Genomic DNA, 23,081 nt, shown 5'->3' on the forward strand with positions numbered 1-23,081 from the left:
GTACCATGTAATGTAATAAAATCTGAAAGAAACTGACATGTGTTTTTCTTATATTAATGTAAAAAAAAAAATCTGAAAAACATCACATGCATTTGGATCAAGATGCACCGACACATGCAGGTCACGCAATGTAACTCGTCCCTGATGCCCTGAAATTAAAGCGAGAGCCAAGTCACTTAAATGCAGTTTATTCCCGGCTAAAGTCAACACTCATCCTGGCCGTGAACACACCACAACACGTGCACAAATCTGAAGAACGCGGAATTATTTTTAAAAAGTGTAGCAGCCTGAATACCTGCACACGCACCGAACCTTTTCCACGACAGGTTTTCATTCTCTTTCAAGTCCTTTTTGGAAACATGCTTAAGTTTGCAGTTGTTGTATTTGTGTTTCTCTTACAGAGAAATGAGGACGAGCACAACACTGCGGCTGGGGAATCATTCAACTCTTAAAGAAGAAGCTTCTGGATATTTTCATCGTTCCCCATTTCAATCCAGGAGGTGGCGATAACGAGGCTGTGAGCTGGTTTTCGAGCATCCAAGGAATCGTCGAATAAAAGGAAGTCATCAAACTGCGACACAGAGGCACTGCAGAGGTAAGCGCCACACCTTTGCTCTGTAATAATAAACGTTTATTATATTTAGACCTTGTGCTAATGACCCAGTTTAACCAATTAAAGCTTCGTGTATTTCTGGAAACAGCTGCTGATTTTAAAATGATGAATGAAGAAGTTAAAAACGTTTTTAGCCCCGCAGCTAAAGACGGACGGCGCTAACATTAGCGTCTGAACCTCTCATTCGCGTTTATATCTCAACTTTATGAAACCGAGACTAGTTTCCTGTACCTTCAGGTCATTCTAAAGTGCTGTTTATAATTGGTAATTTATAATTTTATTTGTTTAAAAGAGTGTTAGAGTACACCAGATTCAGTCGGCGCTTGACATGTTGTTAGCATACCGTTACTTTAGCTGTGAAGCTAGTCCATATGATGTCATACTATCACCTAGTTTCACCTGTGACAACATTCGCTACATACGATTGCGTACTGCCTTTTGCAGTACGCAATCGTATGTACGCATTGTCTGTAATGCATCATTTAAATAGTAAATATGACAAATAATGGATGGGTTTAATAACGGGAGCTCATCTTTGCGCCTTTTCCCGCAGCCGCACGTTCGGTGCGCCTTTGATGCATTATGAGTTTGTTCGGAACGGGGACCAGCTTCGGAACCGGAGGGACCGGTGTTTTTGGAAGCACGACGACTGACAGTCATAATCCCATGAAGGTAAACTGAAGGAACTCGCTGAACGTGGTGCAGGAGCCGCGACTCCTGCACGTCCCTCTCTCACCTGCTGACCTGACGTTTCTCTCCCAGGATGTCGAAGTGACCTCGCCTCCAGATGACAGCATCAGCTGCCTGGCGTTCAGTCCTCCAACCATGCCGGGAAACTTCCTTATTGCGGGATCCTGGGCGAATGATGTGAGTTGGTTGTTGAGTCAATCAGTGGAAATCCACGTAGACAGAAACCAAGGATGGATTCGACTTGTGACCCAGTGTGCTTGTTAGAGAGCAGCTGCTGTAAAATATTACCATAGCGGAGCTCTAAAGGTCTTTTCCACGGAGAATGTAGGTCCTTACTTTAACTGGGACAAGCTGTCAAATTCATTATTATGGTAGCATCATTGGATGCAGTGTCTGTTTTGTGGTGAATTATTTTATTTAAGTGGTATTCATGTTTTCAATGTGTTTCAGAAGCTCTAGCCTTAGTCACATTTAAAGCGGATGAAGAAAAGGAGTTCCATGTTCTCATTTAAAAATAACATTTTCGTTGCCTGATGGAAAACATCCTTTTTAAACATGCTAGTAATGAAATTGTGCTAAGTGTGACTAAATAAAGATTGATTAGACAAAACATTTTGTGTATTAGTTCAAATGTTTGTGACCAACCTGGAGGATTGCTTTGGGTCACTACGTTGCGTAAAGCGAGGCTTGCAACACTGTCTTTATTTTCTCAAACAATTTCTGGGTTTCGAGGTTTTGCTTCAGGGCTTGAAGGTGTTTCTCTCAAATCCATCCTGTAACATGACAAGCAAAACGCAGCTTCGTTTCCACAAACAGGACAAAAGTCACACATTTGCAGTTGGATTTAGTTGTTTCTGTGTGATTTCAGGTGAGATGTTGGGAGGTGCAGGACAATGGACAGACCGTCCCCAAAGCCCAACAGATGCACACAGGTCCAGTGCTGGGCGTCTGCTGGAGCGACGTAGGTGTCATCTTGCAAAAATAAAACAACCTACACGGTTCATCAGGATGCTTGAAATCCTTGAAAACACTTGAATTTCATTTAGGTGTTTTCAAGGTTTGGAAAGTGCTTGGTTTATGTGTAAAGGCATTGAAAGAAGCAGAGTTTCTTAATAAATGCAATCTAACGCTTGAAGTCCGAAACTGTCCGAATTATTTACAGGTGAAATGTGATATTTTAGTATACTTAATAAAAAGACGGACACTTTTTCTCACTGTCTGAAATTAAATCAGACTAAAGTCTTCATGTTTTGGGTCACTTAGAATTAACAAAATTATCTCTATTTGCTAGACGCCAGAAAACTTGGCAAAAAATTTTTTTAGAGATTTTTTGTGACTTTCTATGTATATTTTGTTTAAATATTTAATTGGATCAGCAATGTCATTTACCATACCTTGTATTGTTTTAGTGTGATGAATCTGTTGTGATAAGACATTAACAGTAATAAATGATGTCATGATAAATTGAAACTTTTAGAAAAAAATTCTTTTTAGTTAATCTGTGTCGTTTTTATCCCCAAAGTTTGATGCTGAAAAAAAATTAAAAACATTCCTCGAAAATGCTAGTAAAGTGCTTGAATTTTAATTGTGGGAAAAGTGTATGAACCCTGAATCCATGTGTTGGATATTTGCTGCTGGATTGCAAAAAAGCTCATGATATGTTTGTTTTGTATTCCGCAGGATGGCAGTAAGGTGTTCACCGCTTCATGCGACAAGACGGCAAAGATGTGGGATCTTAACAGCAACCAAGCGATGCAGATTGCGCAGGTTGGCCGAGATCCCGCCAAGTCCACCGTCCGATCAGCTTGATTTCATCTCACACGTCTCCTCCTTTCTCTCCCCAGCATGACGGTCCAATCAAATCAATTCACTGGATAAAAGCCCCAAACTACAGCTGTATCATGACTGGCAGCTGGGATAAAACACTGAAGGTACGATGCCTTCTCCTGGCTTTCCCACAGAAAACTTGTTAAGCCCGGTGGTAGGAGTTCTAGGGCAGTCATCCTGCGACCCACCATGTTTTTGAGTTAAAAATGTTTTAAAGTTGACAAGAAATGTGAAAATATGACTGTTATTGGAAGATATTATTTGTGATACCTAAACATCAACTGTAAAGTCTTTAAAAAGGCAAACTAAAATCAGTCGATTCAGACACTAATTGAAGTGTCCAAAATTTATTGATCCTTTATCCATGACTTATCACTGTATTTGCTGAAGTTCTTGTGTATATGTGTATACAAAAACCCTATAACAAATAAACTATTCTTAGCCTGGTGGGGGTACAAGTCAAGCCTGACTTCCACCCCCAGGCTTTTATAATCCCGCCAGGCTTATGAAACTCTGTGGGAAAGCCTGCTTCTTTAAGCACTTTGAACACATTAGTTTGCTGCATTTACAGAGAAAGTGATTCCAGTCTGAGACACATCTATCTACCCGTCTGACATTTTGTTGCATTTAGAAACATTGACGTTTTTCTCTTTAAAGTTTTGGGACACCCGCTCGCCCAACCCCATGATGTCCCTGCAGATGCCAGAGCGATGCTACTGTGCCGACGTTGTAAGTCTGTTATAAACAGCATGAGGTCATTTCTAAAAGCTTCCCAGTGAGAGGACTGACTCACCCTGTTGGATGTAGGTGTATCCCATGGCAGTGGTAGCCACAGCTGAAAGAGGCCTTATAGTGTACCAGTTAGAGAACCAGCCTTCTGAGTTTCGCAGAATAGACTCCCCTCTCAAACATCAGGTGAGCTGTTCTTTAACTCTTTGAGGTTTAAGAAAATGTTGCAATGTTCTATTGTTATGCAAATTCAGTGTTGTCTGTTTTTGCTTTTCAGCACCGTTGTGTTGCCATATTTAAGGACAAGCAGAACAAGCCAACGGGCTTTGCACTGGGAAGCATTGAGGGCAGAGTGGCGATCCATTACATCAATCCACCAAACCCGTGAGTTTTTGTAAAACACACAACCCGTGGACAAGCTTCCTGCTCCACACCTGAAAAAGAAAAACGAACAACCGCATCTTCTGATCTTCTTTAGAGCCAAAGATAATTTCACCTTCAAGTGCCACAGGTCCAATGGAACCAACACAACCACTCCACAGGACATCTATGCTGTAAGTTGATCTTGTTGCATCAAAACACTATTAAAAGTTAGGGATGGAATGCAGATTTTCTCCAGTTTTTGATCCAAGTTTGGCAAAAGCAACTAGCACTGCACATCACCAGGAGCACATCCCTTCTATGGTGAAACACGGTGGTGGCAGCATCATGCCGTTGCTTGTATTCAGCAGAGACAGTGACGGTAGATGCAAATCAGAGGAGTATCCTGAAACATGTTTAACTTCAAAGACACTTGAGCGTTGGGTTGAGGGTTCAAGTCCCAACAGAGCATCAACCCTACACACCCAGACATAATGCATTTAGATTAACATGTAATTTTGTGTTATAGTGTCCCAGTCAAAGTCCTTATGGAACTGTTGGTCTGTCACATTAAATCTTAATGGAAGACTGTTATCAACTAGCTAGATGAACGAAACGAATAACTGGATTAATCTTGAATCAGTTATTGAATTAATTGTTGACTAATTTGGTAATTAACATGAGTTTGCTGAAAAAACATATTCTGAGCAGTAATTAAGCCAAAACCTAATATCTATATATAGTTCGCATTTAACAAAAAGAGAACCTGTTGTCTGTAGACACGTTTTTTCCAAACTTTTCAAATAACTCAGTTTTAGCTTCACCCAGTTCAAATTCCCTAAAAGAATGCTTATATTGAGTAATTGAATTGTTTTATTTGTATCTTTCAATATATTTCTAATATTGTTTACAAGAGGCTTGAGTGGTTAAATGAGAAAGCTGTGTTAAGTGCCAATTTTAATCGTTGGAAAAATCGATTATTCCAATCGATCACTAAAACAATCGTTAATCGTTAGGCCTTACTGCACTTCCGTTTCTCCTGACCAGGTTAACGCCATCTCCTTCCATCCTGTCCACGGCACGCTGGCCACCGTGGGCTCCGACGGACGCTTCAGCTTCTGGGACAAAGACGCGCGCACCAAGCTGAAGACCTCCGAGCAGCTCGACCAGCCAATCACAGCTTGCTGCTTCAACCACAACGGCAACATCTTCGCGTACGCCTCGAGCTACGACTGGTCAAAGGTAGGAGGCGCACAGTCGGTTCTTCACCTCTCTCTGTCGTTTTACTTGCCACATCCTGCCAGTTCTCAGTCCTGATCTTCTAGGGCCACGAGTACTACAACCCCCAGAAAAAGAACTACATCTTTCTGAGGAACGCCGCTGAGGAGCTGAAGCCTCGGAACAAGAAATGGTGAGAGAAGGGCAGCCGCCGTCTGTTACCGTGGAGACCGTGGTCAATGAATGGGGCTGCCCCATTTCCTGATTGCTCCTGTGGCTCTGACTGTGGGCTCTCAAGGGGAATGCATGAATATGGGCAGTAAGGATACCGACATGTTTTTTTTTTATTATTATTCAGCCTCGCTCTGTAGCCACCCGGTTTGGTAAAAGCACTTTGCACTTTAAATATGTAATGTCGTTTACAAATGTGTAAACGACATTGTGTGTGTGGACAAACTACTCTTGTACTCAAACAGGGTTGTATGTAACGGATGGAGCCTTCTGTCTTAGCTAAAGAATCTAGCCTGTAAACATGAAGTATTTAATGTTAAGGAGAGGTACTTAAAGATGTTATTTATTGGAATATTGAGGTTTAAAAAGGGAAAAAATATCCTAAATACAGAAACCAAGCATATTTTGTAAGCACTTTGCCTGGAGAATAGCCATTCATCCTTTTGTCCAGAAATAAACGAGCGATAAAACAACCTTGCTGCTCTGTCACTGACTGCTACTTCCTGTCTCCAGATTCGCCGCGCCAAGTCGCACCTCTTGTGGAGAATTGCGGAAGACCTGCTGCTTTAGTGTGCGTGTATGCGTTCGAGACATGCTCCTTCCTTTCGACAGACGTCTGGACCAATGCCGTGGCTCTCTGGTGCCTTGCATGCACCAATCAGAGGGGCCAACCCAACTCGATGTTGCATGATAGTTGGCCTTTTTAAGTTTTTCGTAGAAAGGGGAAGAGGGCTTTAATTTGATATTCGTCTTGATATTTTTTTAATGACTATTTTGATGTGTCCACATTTGTTGTTTTGTTTTTTCCCCCCCCACAACTTCCATAAAGTTTTTCATTTCCTTGTAATTTTGCTGTTACTGTTTCATTAAAGATATTGGGATGTACAATAAATAAGTGCGCCCTGGTAGATTCCAACGTTGTGTATGCGTTTCGACAAGACCAAAAGGATCTCAGTAAAGTTCTGTGTTCGGAGGCTACAGAGCAAAGGTAATATTTACAGACTTGACAAAGATCTTGCCTTACGTTTTGGATGCTAAATGCTTTAACTGTTCCCCCCCATCTGCCTGTATTACTCACAGTTAACCAGCAGGTGGAGTATTTTCCCCAACAGTTTTAACTCTGCAGGACAAATGGGATCAAAGGTGTGTGATGTGACTCTCCCATCCAGTTCCCCTGAATGGGTCGAGGATTTCAGGAGGATATGAATGAGGTAGTTGGGGCTACTACAAAGGCCTTGTGTGAAGAGTGGACCAGATCATAGAGGTCGAGGTGTGAGTTAAGTGTCTTTTTATAGAGGTCGTTAGAGCGTCACCTCTTTGTCAGACTGACCCTAGATAGTTAGCAGTAGACCTCCAAGGGAACGGTGGAGGGAAGGTTTAAAGCCACGGCGGTGCAACGTCCCCGCTACGCTTTCGGAGAACAACCTTTATCAGGTTCCGCTACGTTAAGATCCCTTAAAACCGGCTTGTTCTGCAGGCTTAACGTGTCTCTGGAGCTGGAAATGTAACGACTTTTACACATGCAGAAAACCATCAAATGGATAGAGCGCCAACTAACCTGAGTTATAAGAAGTATTACTTTTCAGATTCCTTGGAGTTTAAGCTATACGGTATGTTTATTGTGATGTGCTGCACTACTAAAGTTGCAAAGAGCAATTTGCGTTCAAGACAATAGCAGTCCAATAGGATTATAACAGATATGTCTGTTTATGGGAGACATACCCCAGCAATTTACTGAGGTATAGTAGAGTTATGATGCTGACTGTATAAATTAATCATCCATGCTTTGCTCAAACACTAATGTAATTCATTGTGACCCCATGAAAATAAAGCAAATAGTTGTAGTGTGGTTTGAGTAAGATGGGTTGACCTTGGACACTTAAGGACAGCATACTTTCATTGAAAGGTTTATGGGAGAGGGGGAAAATGTAAAAAAAAATTGCATAAGATGATATGATCTTGAATACTTTGAAATGGAAACCAAAAGATAAAAGATGTGGAAGAAAAAAATGACTCCAAATATCCAGAGTAATCGCCAATCTCGTTACTTTAGTTCACGCTTTCACCAGCCCATGTCTCAAACTTTCATCCAGTAGGAAACATTTTGATTTACCTCTGAGGTGATGAGAAGAAATGCACATTAATTTTGGAATGTAATTAAATGATCTGGGGCAGAAATGCCTGTTCATGGCAGCTGTGCAGCAGTTCTCACACTGGTTACATGACTATAATTTCAAAGATTTCCAGAGCAATTTGATTATTTTTATTTATTTTGTGGTTTTAAAGAAAATCACTAAAATGATTTCCTTTAAAGCAGCACTAGAACATTCCTTTATTGACCCATAGTGAGAAAATGTAGCTCTTTAACAAATGTCCAAATGTCTGCTTGTTCTAGATTTAGAACAAGCTTGAACTTTTTTATCTTTAGGTCTTATTTTGGAACGCTGTGTCATCAGAATATCAGCGCCTCTGGAAATAAGTTCATGCATGTTTTTAGTTGTTTTCAGTATATTTTAATGTCATTAAAGCGGCACGAGTATAAATTCTATCTCTGAACATGCTCATTTAGTATTTGAACATAGAAAGTGAAGATACAAATGTTACAAGCTTGTCACAACAACGAGGGAAAACATTTTTGCTGTGATTCTGACTTGCAAGTAGAATGGACCATTACATCTGTCCCAGATCCAGACTCCCACAACTGAGACAATCTGAACACAGCAAATGCAAATGGTGGCACTCAAAAGAACTCTTTGTTAGTTTCTTTCTCTCACCCGAGTTATGAAAGTTTGTAAAGTTTGTTTTCGAGAGGCTAGTGTTCATCCTGATTAAATAGTATCACAAAAGAGCAAAAAGAAAATCTCTGGAGTGGTAAAGTACGTCTAAAATAAGTTTGATGGCTATTGGCTTCGATTGTAAACATGTTAATAATGTCTGTCTACCATGTCATAATCTGCGAAAGACAAATTTGCGCTACAAAGTTATTACATGTAGGGAAAGGATTTGGGCGACAGGTGGGCGGTATTTCCCCTCCTGCTTTAGAGCAGTCCAGTGCGTACAGTACAGGTTTTTCTTTGTGCTTAAAAAGACAAAAGCAGGTGCAACTGGCACCGTGAAACGACGAGCCAATGGGAGGACCCGCTTCAACAGTTGTGCACGAGGAGTCCACGCTCATTGGCCAAACAGTTGCGGTGGGGGCGGAGTCTTATCGTTGGGTATAAATGCTCCTAGCACGGTTTTCTTGTCAGGACTACAAACCGGCTAGGTGTGCTGGTTGTGGAAGGCAGTACGAGCGGCGTGAAGCGCGGATTCCTACAGGTTGCCGCAACTTTTTTTCCCCTTTTTTTTGGTTTAAATTTCCCCAGAGCCTACAGAGAGCGAAAACAAAACGGCGTCGCTCCGCTAGAGGTTAGAGCGTGGTCTTTGGATGTCGGGCGGGGGGAAACTGTTGAGCGCGTAGTGTAGCGGTACTCTGTGTGCCTCGGCCCGTCTCTCCGGCTTCACCAATGCTCCTGCATCAGTACGTGAACGGATCCCTGGAAGTCATGCCTCCCACGCCGGTCCAGAAAGACACCACGTTCACCAAAATCTTCGTCGGCGGGCTGCCGTACCACACGACCGACGCCTCGCTCCGAAAGTACTTCGAGGCTTTCGGGGACATCGACGAGGCCGTTGTGATAACTGACAGACAGACCGGTAAATCCAGGGGCTACGGCTTTGTAAGTATGAACCAAACACACACTCATTTCTGCTTATCTCTACCGAACCTGCCTCTTTAACTTAGCGTCCTGGCTCCCGTCAGTTTGTCAAAAGTTGTTTTGTGGGCCATTAGCTGTTGAACACGTTTAAAGTCTGAAGTCACTCATTCAGACGTCGCAGGGTTAAATACATAATTGCACCGCATCTTTGTTTTTGTCTCGCCTGGTTGGCTGTTCTTTTCGATTAATGAGGATGAGGGATCACAAAAGTTGATGGGTAACTAAGAAGATTATATTTCAGCATATGTCTAATGTCCACTCCTCATTTATAACCCCCCCCCACACACACACACACACACACCCACGCACACACACCTCCCCTCCCCTCAACCCTGAGCAGCCCCAGCTTATTGCTGTGGAAGTGTGAGAGAGAGAGAGAGACGGAGAGAGAGAGAGAGGCTGGACTCTTTGCTTGCTTTATATGGTTATTTCAGAGCAATGGGGAGGTTGACCTTGCACACTCTTGCTTTCCATTGTCAGGAATCAGAAGACATGCTTTACGTCACATTTCAGGCTGCTGGAAAAGGGACATTAAGATGCATGCCAGAGTTTTCAGGAAAATCTCTTCAGATGTAGTTTTTCTCCTGTCGAACAACCTGTCATGTTCGGTCTAAACGGATTTAATTGGATTGATATCAGTAGCTGATCAACACTGGAATATTTGCAAGTGCTCCTCATTCTGACTGCATCAGTTTCGATAAACTATTGCTGGTCAAATCATCAAAATCTCAGTGACCAAGTTTTGAGGAACTGGAAATGCAGGTTCATTATAATCATTTGTCGTACATATTATTCAACAATATTATCACACTTCAACCCCCCGCCCCCTCTAATTTGTACCTTCATTTTGTTCCACTATGTTGCTGTTTTGTCCATATTTACCTCCAATATGTACCCTCTATAACATGCGGTACCAGTTTGTTTGACTCTATAGTTGGGTGTGTTGATGAATTATGAGCAGTCCATTGAAAAGTCAAATCTGTTGTATGCTTCCATTGTAAATTTGGAAGCATTTTCCGGCTTGACCAATGCTCCTGACAATTGGAAACGCAGCAAACCTCCAGTAATCGTGGGGGTCAAAATATTTAATATCTGCAAAATACTTCGAACTCACCCTACAAAACCTTGTAGCTGCCTTTTTTAATAGTTTGAACACCAAATAAACCTCAATATGCATTAATGCGCACATTTTAAACGCTTCAGCCAATCAGCAGCAATAAAAATAAATTGGGTGCCTGGATTAGCTGATTTGCAAAGTATCACTTCGGCTATGTGTTTCAGCTACCTAACATGCATCTTTTGACTTTTTTGTGTGTTTTTTAGTAGAAAAATAAGCGCATGCACGAATACCAAATAGACGTGGCTCTGCGGTCCTTATATTTTTGGTTATGGTCCCCTTTTTGGGCTAGTTGACAGGTTGTGCATCACAGTCAAACCAAAATGGCAATAGGAGCAAAGTGAGTTCTTACTGCTCGATGTCGCTGGACTCGTTTAATCATGTTTACTTACAGCATGAGGAGACAGTTGAAAATGACGTTAGATCCTGATTCTCAAAGCAGGAATCAAAATCAAACACCTGAGGTTGGACTCCATCTAATAAAAGGTGTTGCCCAAACAGTTACTAATGCAAACAGACACATCAGCCTGATCAGGCTGACGTGTGAGTGTGATCTTTGTGATGCCATCCAACCAAATGCTGACAAACGGGAACCATTTTTGTTTTTTTTTTCCTTTTCTTTCTTTTTCTTAGAGAAATCCTGCTGTGGAAATCCGTACTTCATTACCCAGCTTTCATGTCAACTTTTCATGTTCCAGTTTTAGAAACCGATTGTATTTTCTTTGATCTAATCTCTATGGACCAATGAACTCATCCTAGCATTTTTAACCGCTCCTTGTTATCCCAGTTCTTGGAGTTCTGTGGGAAAATGACTCTTGTTTATAATTACATAACTTTAACAACTTCTTTGCAAACAAAAAAAACTCTATGTTCCAAGATTCTTTCCAATACCGGGTTTTTATCTGGGTTAATAAGTGATTTATTCTGTCCCTTGGAGATAAAACCATAAAGAACAGAAGCAGTAGTTCAGGAGAAAAAAAAATGCAAATATTTACCAAAACTTAGCAGAGACGCTTCAGCTCGGCTGTCTGATCGGGCCAAACAAGGAGTGGAAAACGGTTCCATGTACCTCTAAAGGGGAATTGGAAGACAATTGTTCCTTGTTTACATGTAAGCTGATGAAAGTCGGAGGGGGAAGCCGTCTGGTGAGTTGAGCAGGTGCCGACCGGCTTTCTGTCGGTGGGCCGGCGTTTCAGGTTAGACGGGCTCTTCGTCAAACCATGTGGATTGCTTCCTGGGATTTTAACCTCACCGGTTTTTATTCCTGGGTCGCTTTTTGTTTTTTTTCTGTCTGGCTTGAAACAAGAACGAGCCTGAAGCTGAGTGCACTTCTTTTTTGTCTTAAACACACTTCAGAGGTGGATTAGCGGACCCCCACCTTCCAGCACCACCCTAACCCCACAGCAAGGCGCTTCACTGTAAACACAGCCTGTTTCCTTCCTGTGTGTTCACAACACAGGCGCCACAGTGGGCTTTGTTCCCAAAAAGCCTCCCCGTAAAAGATGCAGAGTGTCCTCTGAAACTATTCAGCTCCATGTTCTCGGATCGGGTCAGGTCATGTGAGGAGACCGACAACTGGCAGGATGTGGCAATCAAACCAGAAGGGCTCATATAATGCCAGGAGGGAGCCGGGGGGGTGGACTAATGCCAATCTCCTTATTTTGTTCCTAATTGGATAAGCTCCTTGTTGGCCAGATCCATATTTCAGCAGCTTTGCCCATGTCTCAGTGGTAGTCATAGGCTGGCTACTGCTGCTGTGGGCATTTTTTACTTATATATTTGCCTGAGAGGTAGTTTTCCGGGGGGGGGAGGGTTTCATAAGGACAGGCCCAAATGAAGTGAGAAGTTTCAGGGTACACTGGGGTTTCTAATAAGTTGCCATTTCACAACTACTAAAATCTGAACCACATCCTTCTTATGATTTAAACTCAATCTGAGATGGCAGAAAAAGCACGCAAGTTGTCAGCTGGCTGGAAGAAACTGCTGTATTTTTGACAAATTGTGTCTTTTTTTTTTTGACACATATCCAGCCATAAATAACCAGTTTTAATAGAAACTCAAGAAGTGCCACTTTACAATTTTCTAAACCGGTTGTCAAACTAAAGGCAGCTGGTACCCTTGGCAGTTGGCCCGATTTCTAAACCAGTAAATATCAGCTTTTGTTTTTATTTCTTCTTTCTTTTTAACTGGTCTTTCGCAAAGTGGGCCAGTTGAAATCCTGTTTTGTTTTTGATTGTCTTTTTTTTTCTACGAGTCTAAACTGTGATTCATTAGCAGCTGCGTCTGTGGTTGCCAGGTGACGATGACCGACCGAGGAGCCGCGGAGAGAGCCTGCAAGGATCCCAACCCCATCATCGACGGCAGAAAGGCCAACGTCAACCTGGCGTACCTGGGCGCCAAGCCCCGCAGCCTGCAGACAGGTGAGATAGAGAGGGGCTGCGCAGAGCTCAGGCTAGCTAGAAAGTAAGGGGCACATCTTTGCAGACTGCGATGAGTGTTGAGGTCGACCAGCTCCACAATTCAGCAAGTTTTTACATTTTTTACATAGGTTAAGTCAATGTATAATGACTATGGTAAGTAGAACAGATAACTGTGCATATAAAATGCATTTGTTTTAATTCATAATAAAATGATCAAATGTGTCGTCATAAAAATGTAAATTCATTCGGTAGAGATGATGTGTAATTATGCTGGTATTTATTTATGAAATATTTCCTGTGCTACAGAGCATGAATCTAAACAGTCACTACGGTTTGTTAAATAGATCCCAGCATTTGATTGGCTAATCTGTGCGCTAATCTGCATGTTTAGCAGTGTTGGCTCTACACACTGAGACTGATGGATAGAATAAATGACACTGTTCTGCAGCACAGTACAATGAACTAAGTCAATAAATGCTGGAACACCAGTATTTGAGTTTGCCACAATAAGATCAAATGAAGGACTGTAACATTTTATGTACTTTTTAATGAAATACTAAATTTTTAAAATAATTTTAATGATTTATTACAATGTGACATTTTACACAGTGTCCATGCATCGTTAAAAAGTCTTAAAGTTAGATATCTCAAAAAAAGGCCTTGAAATGCCTTAAATTTATTTTAAAAAGGTAGCTGGCATTAAATATGTTAAGCACAAGTTTTAAATTTTGTCCTGGCAGGACTATTTAATATTATATTTTCAAACCCAGACATCTTTATTCTATCGCTAATTAGCTTTTGACATACTCTCGCTAGAGAGTTGGCTTTATTGCATCCATCATAAGTAAGTGTAAATTTATTGGCCTTCATCGTCGCCACTTATTCACTTCTGTCGTCAGCCCAAACGATGATGCATATGCACTCTGCGCAAAACAAATTCCTTTGTACATTTCAGTCCTGATGCAGGTCTTAAGTTTCACTTTTAAAAAGATATGTGTTGATGAAACCTGAAAACTCCTGTTTTATCCCATCAGTGCAGCAGGTGAGGGTGGGCGACATAATGGGGAACATAAAGTTTTATCACATTTTGTGTCAGCATTGTGATTATGATCAAAGTAACAATAAGAACTATTTGTTGCTACTATTTTAGGTAACTGTAAGGCTGTGACAACACAGCATAGATAGCCACACAAACACCGCTCATGGAAAAACACACCATTTCTATAGGACACGATCACGTCCAAAAGTGTGATTGGCGTCTCTAAAACGCACACAATAACTGCATTTAATCATATTTATTGATACTCCATCATTGAACAAACATTGGAGAAAAACAAAACGGACAGAATTTGTTGTGACTATTGTAAATCAAAAATCTTGTCTGAAATTTCTGCCGATAAATGATGGACATTGTGATAAATGCTCATCGCCCCGAGCAGCAGGTATAGTGGAGAGAAAGCATCTGACGGGGCTGCTGGAGACCTGATTGTAAAAACACTGGCTGTTTTACAGGCTAAGAGACAAACTGTTGCTGTTTTTAATTAGTCACATGACCACAGCCTGCAGCTCCATCTCGGAGCTCGCATACTTCGGATTTATGCGACAAATACCATGCAGCTCTGAAACAGCGTATATGTTTTCTTTGCTTGCTTTCTGGAACATTTGAAATATTTCTTCCATGGTAGGCTGGAAACAGGCCGTGTCTCTGTGTCTCCGTGCCCTCTGTGCATTGTTCTCTGCTCCTCCTCTGTAAATGCAGATGTGTGTCTGACAACCATCCTCCTCTCTTCTCCCTCTCTCTTCCAGGCATATCCATCGGAGTGCAGCCCATCCACCCGGCACTCATCCAGAGGCAGTATGGGTAAGTGAGCAGGGAGTGGGCGCTTGTTATGCTCTCTGCTATTATGCCACCAGGCTGCTATTTCTTTGACAAAACGCAGCCTCTGGAAAGCACACGCCAGTTCCAGTGTCTACACGCAACTCCAGCCGCCCCTCCATTAGCATACACCGAGTCCCGTTTGGGGCGAGGAGGCCGTAGAGATGATTCGCGTCTGCGTGGTAATGGACGTGCGTTCCAGAGGTGAATGTGTGACTCACTCGTTGACCTCCGTCAGGGGCCTCCTGACTCGTGGTCCGACCCGAGCGAGCTCCGTCACCGACGGGGGAGTTCTGTGGCCGTCGTGGAGAATGGGAGGGATCCACAGAGTCTGCAAGCCACGGTCGGCCGAGCAACTAACGACCATTTCACTGTTATGACTCTTCTGACTCCCCCTGCAGCTCTCAGATATCACGCTACAAGCTGCAGCCTGAGGCCTGTTTGGGTTTTACATGCACACCCTCCTTTTCTGTTAGAAGAACAGGAGTTCAGGAAGTTAATCTGAGTGAGTTGTTTGGCATTCGTCGTTGTGGTCGCGTGAAATTCCAAGTCGCTTAATCTGCAAACGAAAGAAGTGAATCAGTAAAAGCTTAATTACTTATCAGTGTCAAGTTTAAATGACTAAAAATCTTCTAAGATTCAGAGTTTCCTTTTTTGTTGTTGTTTCTATTTTTCTGGTTGTAGAGTAAATGAATTTAAAATTTAGCAATTTGGTAAAAACAACCTGTTAGAAGAACCAACTCTGAGGTGTTGGTTTCCAAATGACGTGTAAAATCGACTCTGAAAAACCGACTTTGGACCAGTGAGTCACAGTCCGTGACTTAATACGAGGAATGTCCACAGAACTGCTGACAGGTTCTGATTGTCCCTTTTGCTCCTTCCCCTCTGTTTCCCACCAACATGGCTGGATAAGGATGCGTATAGCACCTTCAAAAGGCCTCTTTAACGAAAACATTTTTGCGGGTTACCATTCCTGTGGAAGGTGTGAGATAGTAACTCTTCCTCTTAAGAAGTTATTAGTTTTATTTATTGTAGAGTGCAAAAACCAGAATTTTTTAGAAACTTTAATTCTGTTTGTCACTGCAGCCTGTGATTAGCAAAGTTAGCTAAAATAAACTCTTTTATATGTGACATTGTGTGAAACCAGCCTGTATCCTTTTTAAACTCCCCTCTTCTGAATACAGTGAAATTAAACTTTTTGAATTGTTTCGAGGTGATTGTAGTAATGTCTGATGAAGAGCTTTGAAAGGATGAGATGCTCAAAGAATTCCACAAATAAGTAAAATTAGAAAAAAGGAAAAAAAACAAACTTGGCAGGATTTTTGTATTTGCTTAAATTAGCTGGAGTCCCACTAGGAACATGTCACATCATGTTCCAAAACCTCAGGGGGGAGGACAAAGGAAAGTCCCGTCCATGTCGACGTCCCGCTGGTCCAGAGAGGGTTGGACAAACTCCGAATGTTTGCAGTGTTTGGCTCGACTGCCGTCTGAGGCGTGTGCCCAACAGGTGCTGCTCCCCTCCACCCTCAGTAACTCCACCCTCTGTAATCTCCTGTGCTCACCGCCCCTGAGGCTCGCCCAACACCTGTCCTCCCGAGGTTCCTCCACACGGCTCGAGTGTTGGACATGGACGTTGCTAAGATGCAGATTGCACACGGGGGGGCATTTCTTTCTTACCTCCCCCTCCCCCGACTCCACGATGCTTGTGGACATATGGCGGGAGGAAGACGGGGTGTTGAGCAGGATTTTGAGCTGTAGTCTCCACATGCTGATGCCGCATGTGGAGACTACTGTGGATAAGGTGTGGACTGTAAGGGCGGGGAGGGCCAACGGGGGTCACCAGAGCTGCGGCCTGTGTATTTACGGGGAGGGGACGAGTCGGCCTTTGTAGACGACTCATCTCTCGTCACAAATCGACTCCTTCCCTTCATCCTGTTGGATTCTAGCCACTTTCCTTTTTCTTTGTTTTTCTTCTTCCAGTGGAGTCCTCCCTCCATTTCTGAATCCGATGGAGTCTCTGAAAACCGACACCTCTGTGACACTTGGAGGGGGATTGAGAAGTAGAATCAAAAGGGGGGGAGGGAGATCCTCCGACTCAATGTTTAATGAGGCGCTTCCATGGTAACTCGCCTCTACAGGTGTCAAATAAAACACCTTTGTCCCCCCCTCACCGCCGCTCCCCATTCAAAGAACCGTTGCAGTTTTAAGAGGTGGGCTTTACCTCATCCACACCAACCCAGTTCAGTCTTGCCTGGTTTCACACTTCACGTCGCATCGAGTCATGCGCTGGAGCTCATCCGTGAGATATTTAGCTGCTTGGTGCGACGTCTCCCAGGCGTTTTCTTTTTTTCGCCAGCAGCTCATTATGTCTCTCCCCTCATTGACGAAGGCTCCAGCCTTTAGACTGTCTCGCTCTTTGCCAGCCAGCGTTTTCTGGCGAGCCCGTCTCTCCGGTGTCCCGGCCTGCCACTCAACGACCCGCTACGACCGGCCGTCAGCAGAAATCCAGCTGACCAACGATATTCCGGCTGTCATCTATGGCCTCTCTTCCATCGTTTTTATTATTATTTTTTTTCTTTACGCAGCGTGCTTGGCATCTCCGCTGCCCTCTGGACTCGCTGTGATCCCCATCCCTGCTTTTTCTTCTCGTCTTTTATTCCGGCACCAGAGCAGCGGTCCACCATCATCCTGTCTTACGCAAGGTTGAGGTCATTTAGAGTTGGCGCGAGGGCTTTCATGCCCCGCAGCCATTGACGTACAGTCGTCTCCCAAGGCTGAAGTGCAGATGAAGCTCAACAGTGGTGGGATTTTTACTTCCTCTGAAGCCCCTATTGTCCATAGCCTGTATGTTCCCTTCACTTCTCATTTACTTTTGTTTAGTACACAATTAAAATGTTCATGCACTGTTTAACTCACCCTTGTTTGTTCTAGATTTTAACATGGGCATTTAAGGTCCAACTCTCCTTTCAGTTACACGAGGATTCACGTTGATCCCATTTTTTTTTCTTTTTTCTTTGTAAATTAATCACTTTAATTTCATTTTTATGCCACGGTTTGCCCTCTGCTGCCAGCTGACCAAGTTCAGGATCAGATGATGCCCTCAGTTGGGGAAAATATCCGCCCACACTGTCCTGCCTCCCCTCAGCCAGCCTCTCTACAAGGTGCCAGTGACGGCTTGAGAGTGCAGTGCAGTGTGCTGTGATGGACTGGAGTGTCTTATCTTTTTTTTTTTCCCTCTCCTGTTTGTGTGATATGAACTGAAGAGCTTGTGCTGATTGCGGTGTGACTCTTTCCCTATTATGGCATGGTTTGGGGGTTTGCAGTGGTAACTGGTGTGTGAGCAGAGGCAACGGCGCGTTTGTGTGCGCAGGAAGTATGTAAAGTGAGTACATCCTTATCCAGTGCCTGGGAAGTTTCATACTCTTTGGCATTTTCCACATCTTGTTGCATTACTGCCACAGCCTACAGTGGGTTTTATGTGATGGACCAAACGTATCCTGAAGTGGTGAGAAAATAATACATGGTTGATACCAGGGCTGGTCAATGTGGTGTAAAAATGAAATCCGATTAATTTCATATCAAATCCAATTTCATGTCTTGACTTCTTTTCCTAAAAAGAAATTATGAATGACAGAACATTTTAGATTATTTTTCATTTTCAATCGTCCCCATTGACCTGAATTTTAAATCCAAATAAATAGCTGAAAAACATGCTTGACAAACAAGCTGTTAGGCATTGGATGTGATGACATCACTCTGAACTGCATTTCCTATATTTACCACCCAGCCCTAGTTGACACATTATTTTTGACACATTTGTGATATGTGGATTAAACTATTTAAATTAAAATATCTGAAACTCCTCCAGAGTGACCATGGGCCTCCTGGCTCTGATTATCATAATTATCACTACTTTGTGTTGGTTTACCACCTAAAATTCCAATAAAACATTGAAGCTGCTGGTCGTAATGTGACGTCGTGGAAAAAAAAACCAAGCAGAATAACTTCACAAGGTGCTGTACATGCATGCTTTGACTTCGTAGGTGACTTTCATAGGTAATATTTATCTAATGGGAACTATTTGCAGTGGCAAAATGGTGAAACTGAGTTGACTTTGGTTTCTTGTATGTAACTGAAGTGTGATATTGTCTTTTTTTTTCTTGTTTTTTTTTTTTTGCCTTTCTAGCTCTCTGTTTTGTTTTTGCTCATAGTCTGTAAAGTGAAGGGTTGAAGCTGTCTCTAGAGTCAGATCCGTCAACTCCTTGACATGCAGCGTTGGTCAGCTCTTCCTGTTTTGTTGGAGATGGAGGAGGAGGGATGGGGAACACTTTTTTAAAATATTTTAATCTCACCTGAAAATTATTTCCCTTTCTTTTGTGGATAAACGTTGTTCATCCACCAACCACTCCCAGCCAGCAGCCCTCATCAGCTGCATCTGAGCCGGCCCGTGAGGCTCGGCAGAACCCCCAGCCCGGGCCCTGATCGTCTCCCCAGCCACCATCATCACCTGTGAGATTGTGTGTGTGAGGCAGAGTTACAAACTGATTGAGAACTAAAAGACTCCAACTTCTGCCCTCCCTCAAAGCACTTCCCTTTTTTTTCTTTTTTTTTTTTTCCCCTCCCATCTGTGTGTGAGTGTGTTCAGAGGGTGAAGAGCAGCAGCTGTTAAAACACTGCTGATGCCTGAGCTTGAAAAGCTGCCAGTAACGGCTGCCTCTGTCATTCACCCCCCCTCTACTTGTTCCCTCTCGTACAGCGCGGGAGGTCTGACCCAACAGGTTTGGTGGTTGTTGATTTTTTTTTTTTTTTTTTTTACTCATTGATTTACACAAAGAATTGCGTCACCTTTGATACTAACCTCTTTGTTTGTTTCAAGGGCTGGGCAATAAATTTGTATTTCATTTTTTTAAATCGATGGATCAAATATTCGGTTTTTGAAGATTTAAGTTTTGGGAAATTATCCTTTTTTTTTTTTTTTCCTCACCAATCCACTCTTTGTGTTTCCATCGTTCAGAGTGATGTCACCATGCGCAGGGTGACAGTTGTGATTGTTCTGTTTGTTTGCACTTTGAATTCAGGTCCACTCTACAACAAAGTATCAGAACTGGGCTAAAAAGTTTTTATTTTTTTAATTATCAGAATAAAGTCCTAAAAATAAGTACGCTTTTTCTTTTCTCATTCAAACAATCTTTTTTGCACAATTTAACAATGTTTTTTGTGAAATTCTATTTTTTCCTTTTCCCCTGCTAATATTCTCATAGTGGAACAAAAATTCTCACAGCCTGGGCCTAGTTCTCAGTTGGAAAAATATTTCCTGTTTATTTATTAATGAGAGGGTAAAAATAATCAATTAAATTCATATCTGTTCTTAAAAATGTTTATTTTTAATCCGCCCAGCCCTACCTGCTCCTCACATGACTACCATAAGTTAGTGATGGTAACTGAGGCTGGGTGTTCAGAGGCTGTATATTCCTGACACGCCTCCTCCTCCGAGAGCGACGTAACCAGTAGAAACCAGCCTGAGTTGGGGGTTTCTGCCCCTCTGACCCTCCTCTCTGCGTGTCTCTGTGCAGGTTGGCCCAGCCGTACATCTACCCCCAAGCGTTCGTGCAGCCCAGCCTGCTGCTGCCCACTCAGGTGTCGGCTGCCTCGGTCGGCACCAGCCCCTACCTGGACTACAGCTCGGCCTACGCCCAGTACGCCCACGCCGCCTTCGACCAGCAGTACCCCTACGCCGCTTCCCCAGCCGGCTTCCTGGGCTACGGCTACACCACCAGCCCCACGGCGTCCGCCGGCCCGTCCGTCGCCGCCACCACGGCGACAGCCACCGTGCACCCCACCTTGCCCTCCGCCACCGCCCAGGCCCCGACCTTCCTGCACTACGCCCCGCAGCAGCACATCCAGCCAGAGAGGATGCAGTGAAGTCGGAGGCGACGGGGGATGGCGAGGTGACAGGAAGTGGAAGAGGACAGAAGAGCAGACCCCCATAGGGTACCACCGCTGTCGTCAGCAGCATGTTTCAGGAAAAACAATGTCGGGATTATTGCACTATACGACTAAGATGGGCTGCTTGCTCACTGGTACAAGGGGAGGGAGGACTGCTGGGAGTTCAGGAGGGGAAGCCGAACCAGCATACAGTATGTGGTTGCTTCCAAGGGCTTCCAGAAAATGACACTTCATTTTTTATTATCATTATTATTATTATTATTATTAATATTATTTTATTGTTCTTTATTATTGTATTATTAATGTCTTTGTCACTATTGTTTTGCCATTATTATCTATGTTGCCGTCGTTTTGTAGTTCAATCAGCAGAGGTCACGCATGTCCTTGCTAGATGTTGCATTTTTTATTTTTCCTCAAAGTCCACAGCATTTTGGCTGGACACAGCAGACATTCTGAAGATGCTGAGGAGCGTTCATTTATTCATTTCTTTTCTATGGTGGCGATGGAGAAACTCGGCAGAGCTCTGCCTCACCAACAGAATGCCGCAGGAAAACCAGGAGAGATTTCAACTCAGAAAAGCGACCGCACAGCTTTTTTTTTTTTTTTTTTTTTTTTAACTCCCCAATATTTGATTTCAAGAGGCCTTAATAAATAAATGTAAAACAAAGAGAATCTCCAGATTATTTTTCCCTGTGCCTCTCCACTCTAAACCAAGTTTTAAGGACAAAGAGCCCCTTTTGTAACCGAGCTAACTTCGATTTGATGTAGATAATCATAAACAGTATCGGGGGTAGAGGGGCGAGGAGCTGTGTGTATCGATGAGGTCGCTGACACTGAGCAAAAACACCAGTGTTTTTATTTGTTTCTGTACTGAGATGGTAGGACTGTTGCTCCATGTACAGCACATTCAGATGTCATCACGTGCATTTTTCAATATTTATAGGTAGGTATTTATAAGAGGTACTAAGTTAAAAAAAACAAAAACTTTTTTTCCTTTTTTTTTAAAGTTGTTATTGTAGTTGTGACACTGATGTCATTTAACTTGCAGTCGTTTGCTGCAGATCCACAAAGTGTCGTCGTTCTTTTCATCATATTACCAGTGGATCTTTGGATGGGTTCAGCGGAAATTCTTTTTTTTTATTTTCCAGTAAGATTGTTCCTTACAATCCTTTCAAACAAGCCATAAAGAATAAAAATTTCTACTCAAGATGCCCTCTATGTTTTTTTGTTTTTTTTTCATGATTAAGGAAATAAATGTCACATAGACTACGTAAATAAGTAAAAATAGTGCGGCTCTGCAATATTTACAGAAAAATACACACCTTTCTCAGAGCAACAGAAACATAAGTAATTTGCTGGTTGATTAGTCAGGCTGAGCCAGCTTGTCGTCTGCTGCTTTACACATTACGGCAAGCTTATCTTCTGGAATTTTAATAAAGTTTATAATAACTGAGCTTCTATGCTACCTGCTGGTGTCTGTACTGGTGGCAAGTATTTCATAACAGCCGAATTTGTCACGCAGCATGCTGTCGGTGTGCAGCAACAGGTGGGGGAGGGGTGCTTCCACTCCACTCTGTCAACCAGCGGTTGTAAAGGACACTTTAAACAGCAGAGCAGGATGTTTTAACTGCTTTGCGACAGTGATTTAAAAGTGCTGAAACCCTCGGTGCAAGGCAGCAGCAGTGCCTGCTCGCTGCTCCTCCTGGGATGTTGCTGTGAGAACTGAGAGGTGACAGGGTGCAGTTATACGTGTTTGTTATCAAGGCTGTCAGGAGCAGCACATCAGTCGGGGGGAGGGGGACCCGGGCCCGTTTTTATCAAGCCACAACACCACCACCACCTGCCAGGGAGGCTGGGTGTTCCCTTGGGCCAGCACATGACGTGGTGTTTGCGAGCTTATTCAGACGATTCTGTTTTGAAGGAGCAAGAGCGCTGGCAGCAAAAGTTGTTAAGTTCATCTTTTTAGACTCTAAATCCAAATCAGTTGGTCGCAGGCACTGAATGGTAGTATTACAGGCGATTAAAATGAATAAATACATTTAATTTTTATATTCAAGAAGGGGGAAATAACGTAAATAACGGTAAATGGCCCAAGTCAGAAACAGCGATGACGTTTTTTACGCCTTTGGTAGGATTGGGCTATAAATCATGAACAATGTGATAAACGTGATTGAAAATGTCCGGAGAAACTAAGCAAGTTGGATCACCAAAGCCAACAACAACAACAATAAGGTTGTTGTTGTTGTTGTTGTGGTCTGCTGCTTGTTGTTGTTGGCTTTGGTTACCTAGCAACAAC

General features: G+C 42.9%; 2 protein-coding genes across 3 annotated transcripts; both read left to right on the forward strand.

The window, feature by feature from the left end:
* Positions 1–267: 267 nt before the first annotated feature.
* Positions 268–6,578, forward strand: rae1 (ribonucleic acid export 1). 2 transcript variants are annotated; one of them, XM_055024811.1, is made up of 14 exons: positions 268–326; positions 402–595; positions 1,167–1,285; positions 1,376–1,480; positions 2,172–2,264; positions 2,984–3,070; positions 3,148–3,234; positions 3,788–3,859; positions 3,938–4,045; positions 4,137–4,243; positions 4,338–4,413; positions 5,267–5,461; positions 5,545–5,630; positions 6,182–6,578. In XM_055024811.1, coding segments are annotated over exons 3-14 (1,107 nt in total). In that variant the 5' UTR covers positions 268–326; positions 402–595; positions 1,167–1,195; the 3' UTR covers positions 6,183–6,578. The 2 variants fall into 2 exon arrangements, with proteins under 2 accessions (XP_054880786.1, XP_054880780.1); XM_055024805.1 differs by lacking the exon at positions 6,182–6,578 and having other exon boundaries at positions 5,545–5,634.
* A 2,271-nt stretch (positions 6,579–8,849) lies between these two features.
* Positions 8,850–21,992, forward strand: LOC129355303 (RNA-binding protein 38-like). The gene is made up of 4 exons (XM_055024813.1): positions 8,850–9,387; positions 12,840–12,963; positions 14,770–14,824; positions 20,413–21,992. Exons 1-4 carry the CDS (start codon positions 9,175–9,177, stop codon positions 20,759–20,761), a joined length of 741 nt encoding a protein of 246 aa, XP_054880788.1. The 5' UTR covers positions 8,850–9,174; the 3' UTR covers positions 20,762–21,992.
* Positions 21,993–23,081: the final 1,089 nt, after the last annotated feature.

This window comes from Poeciliopsis prolifica, unplaced genomic scaffold, assembly GCF_027474105.1.
Source record: "Poeciliopsis prolifica strain line A6 unplaced genomic scaffold, Auburn_PproV2 SCAFFOLD003, whole genome shotgun sequence".
NCBI classification, from domain to species: domain Eukaryota; kingdom Metazoa; phylum Chordata; class Actinopteri; order Cyprinodontiformes; family Poeciliidae; genus Poeciliopsis; species Poeciliopsis prolifica.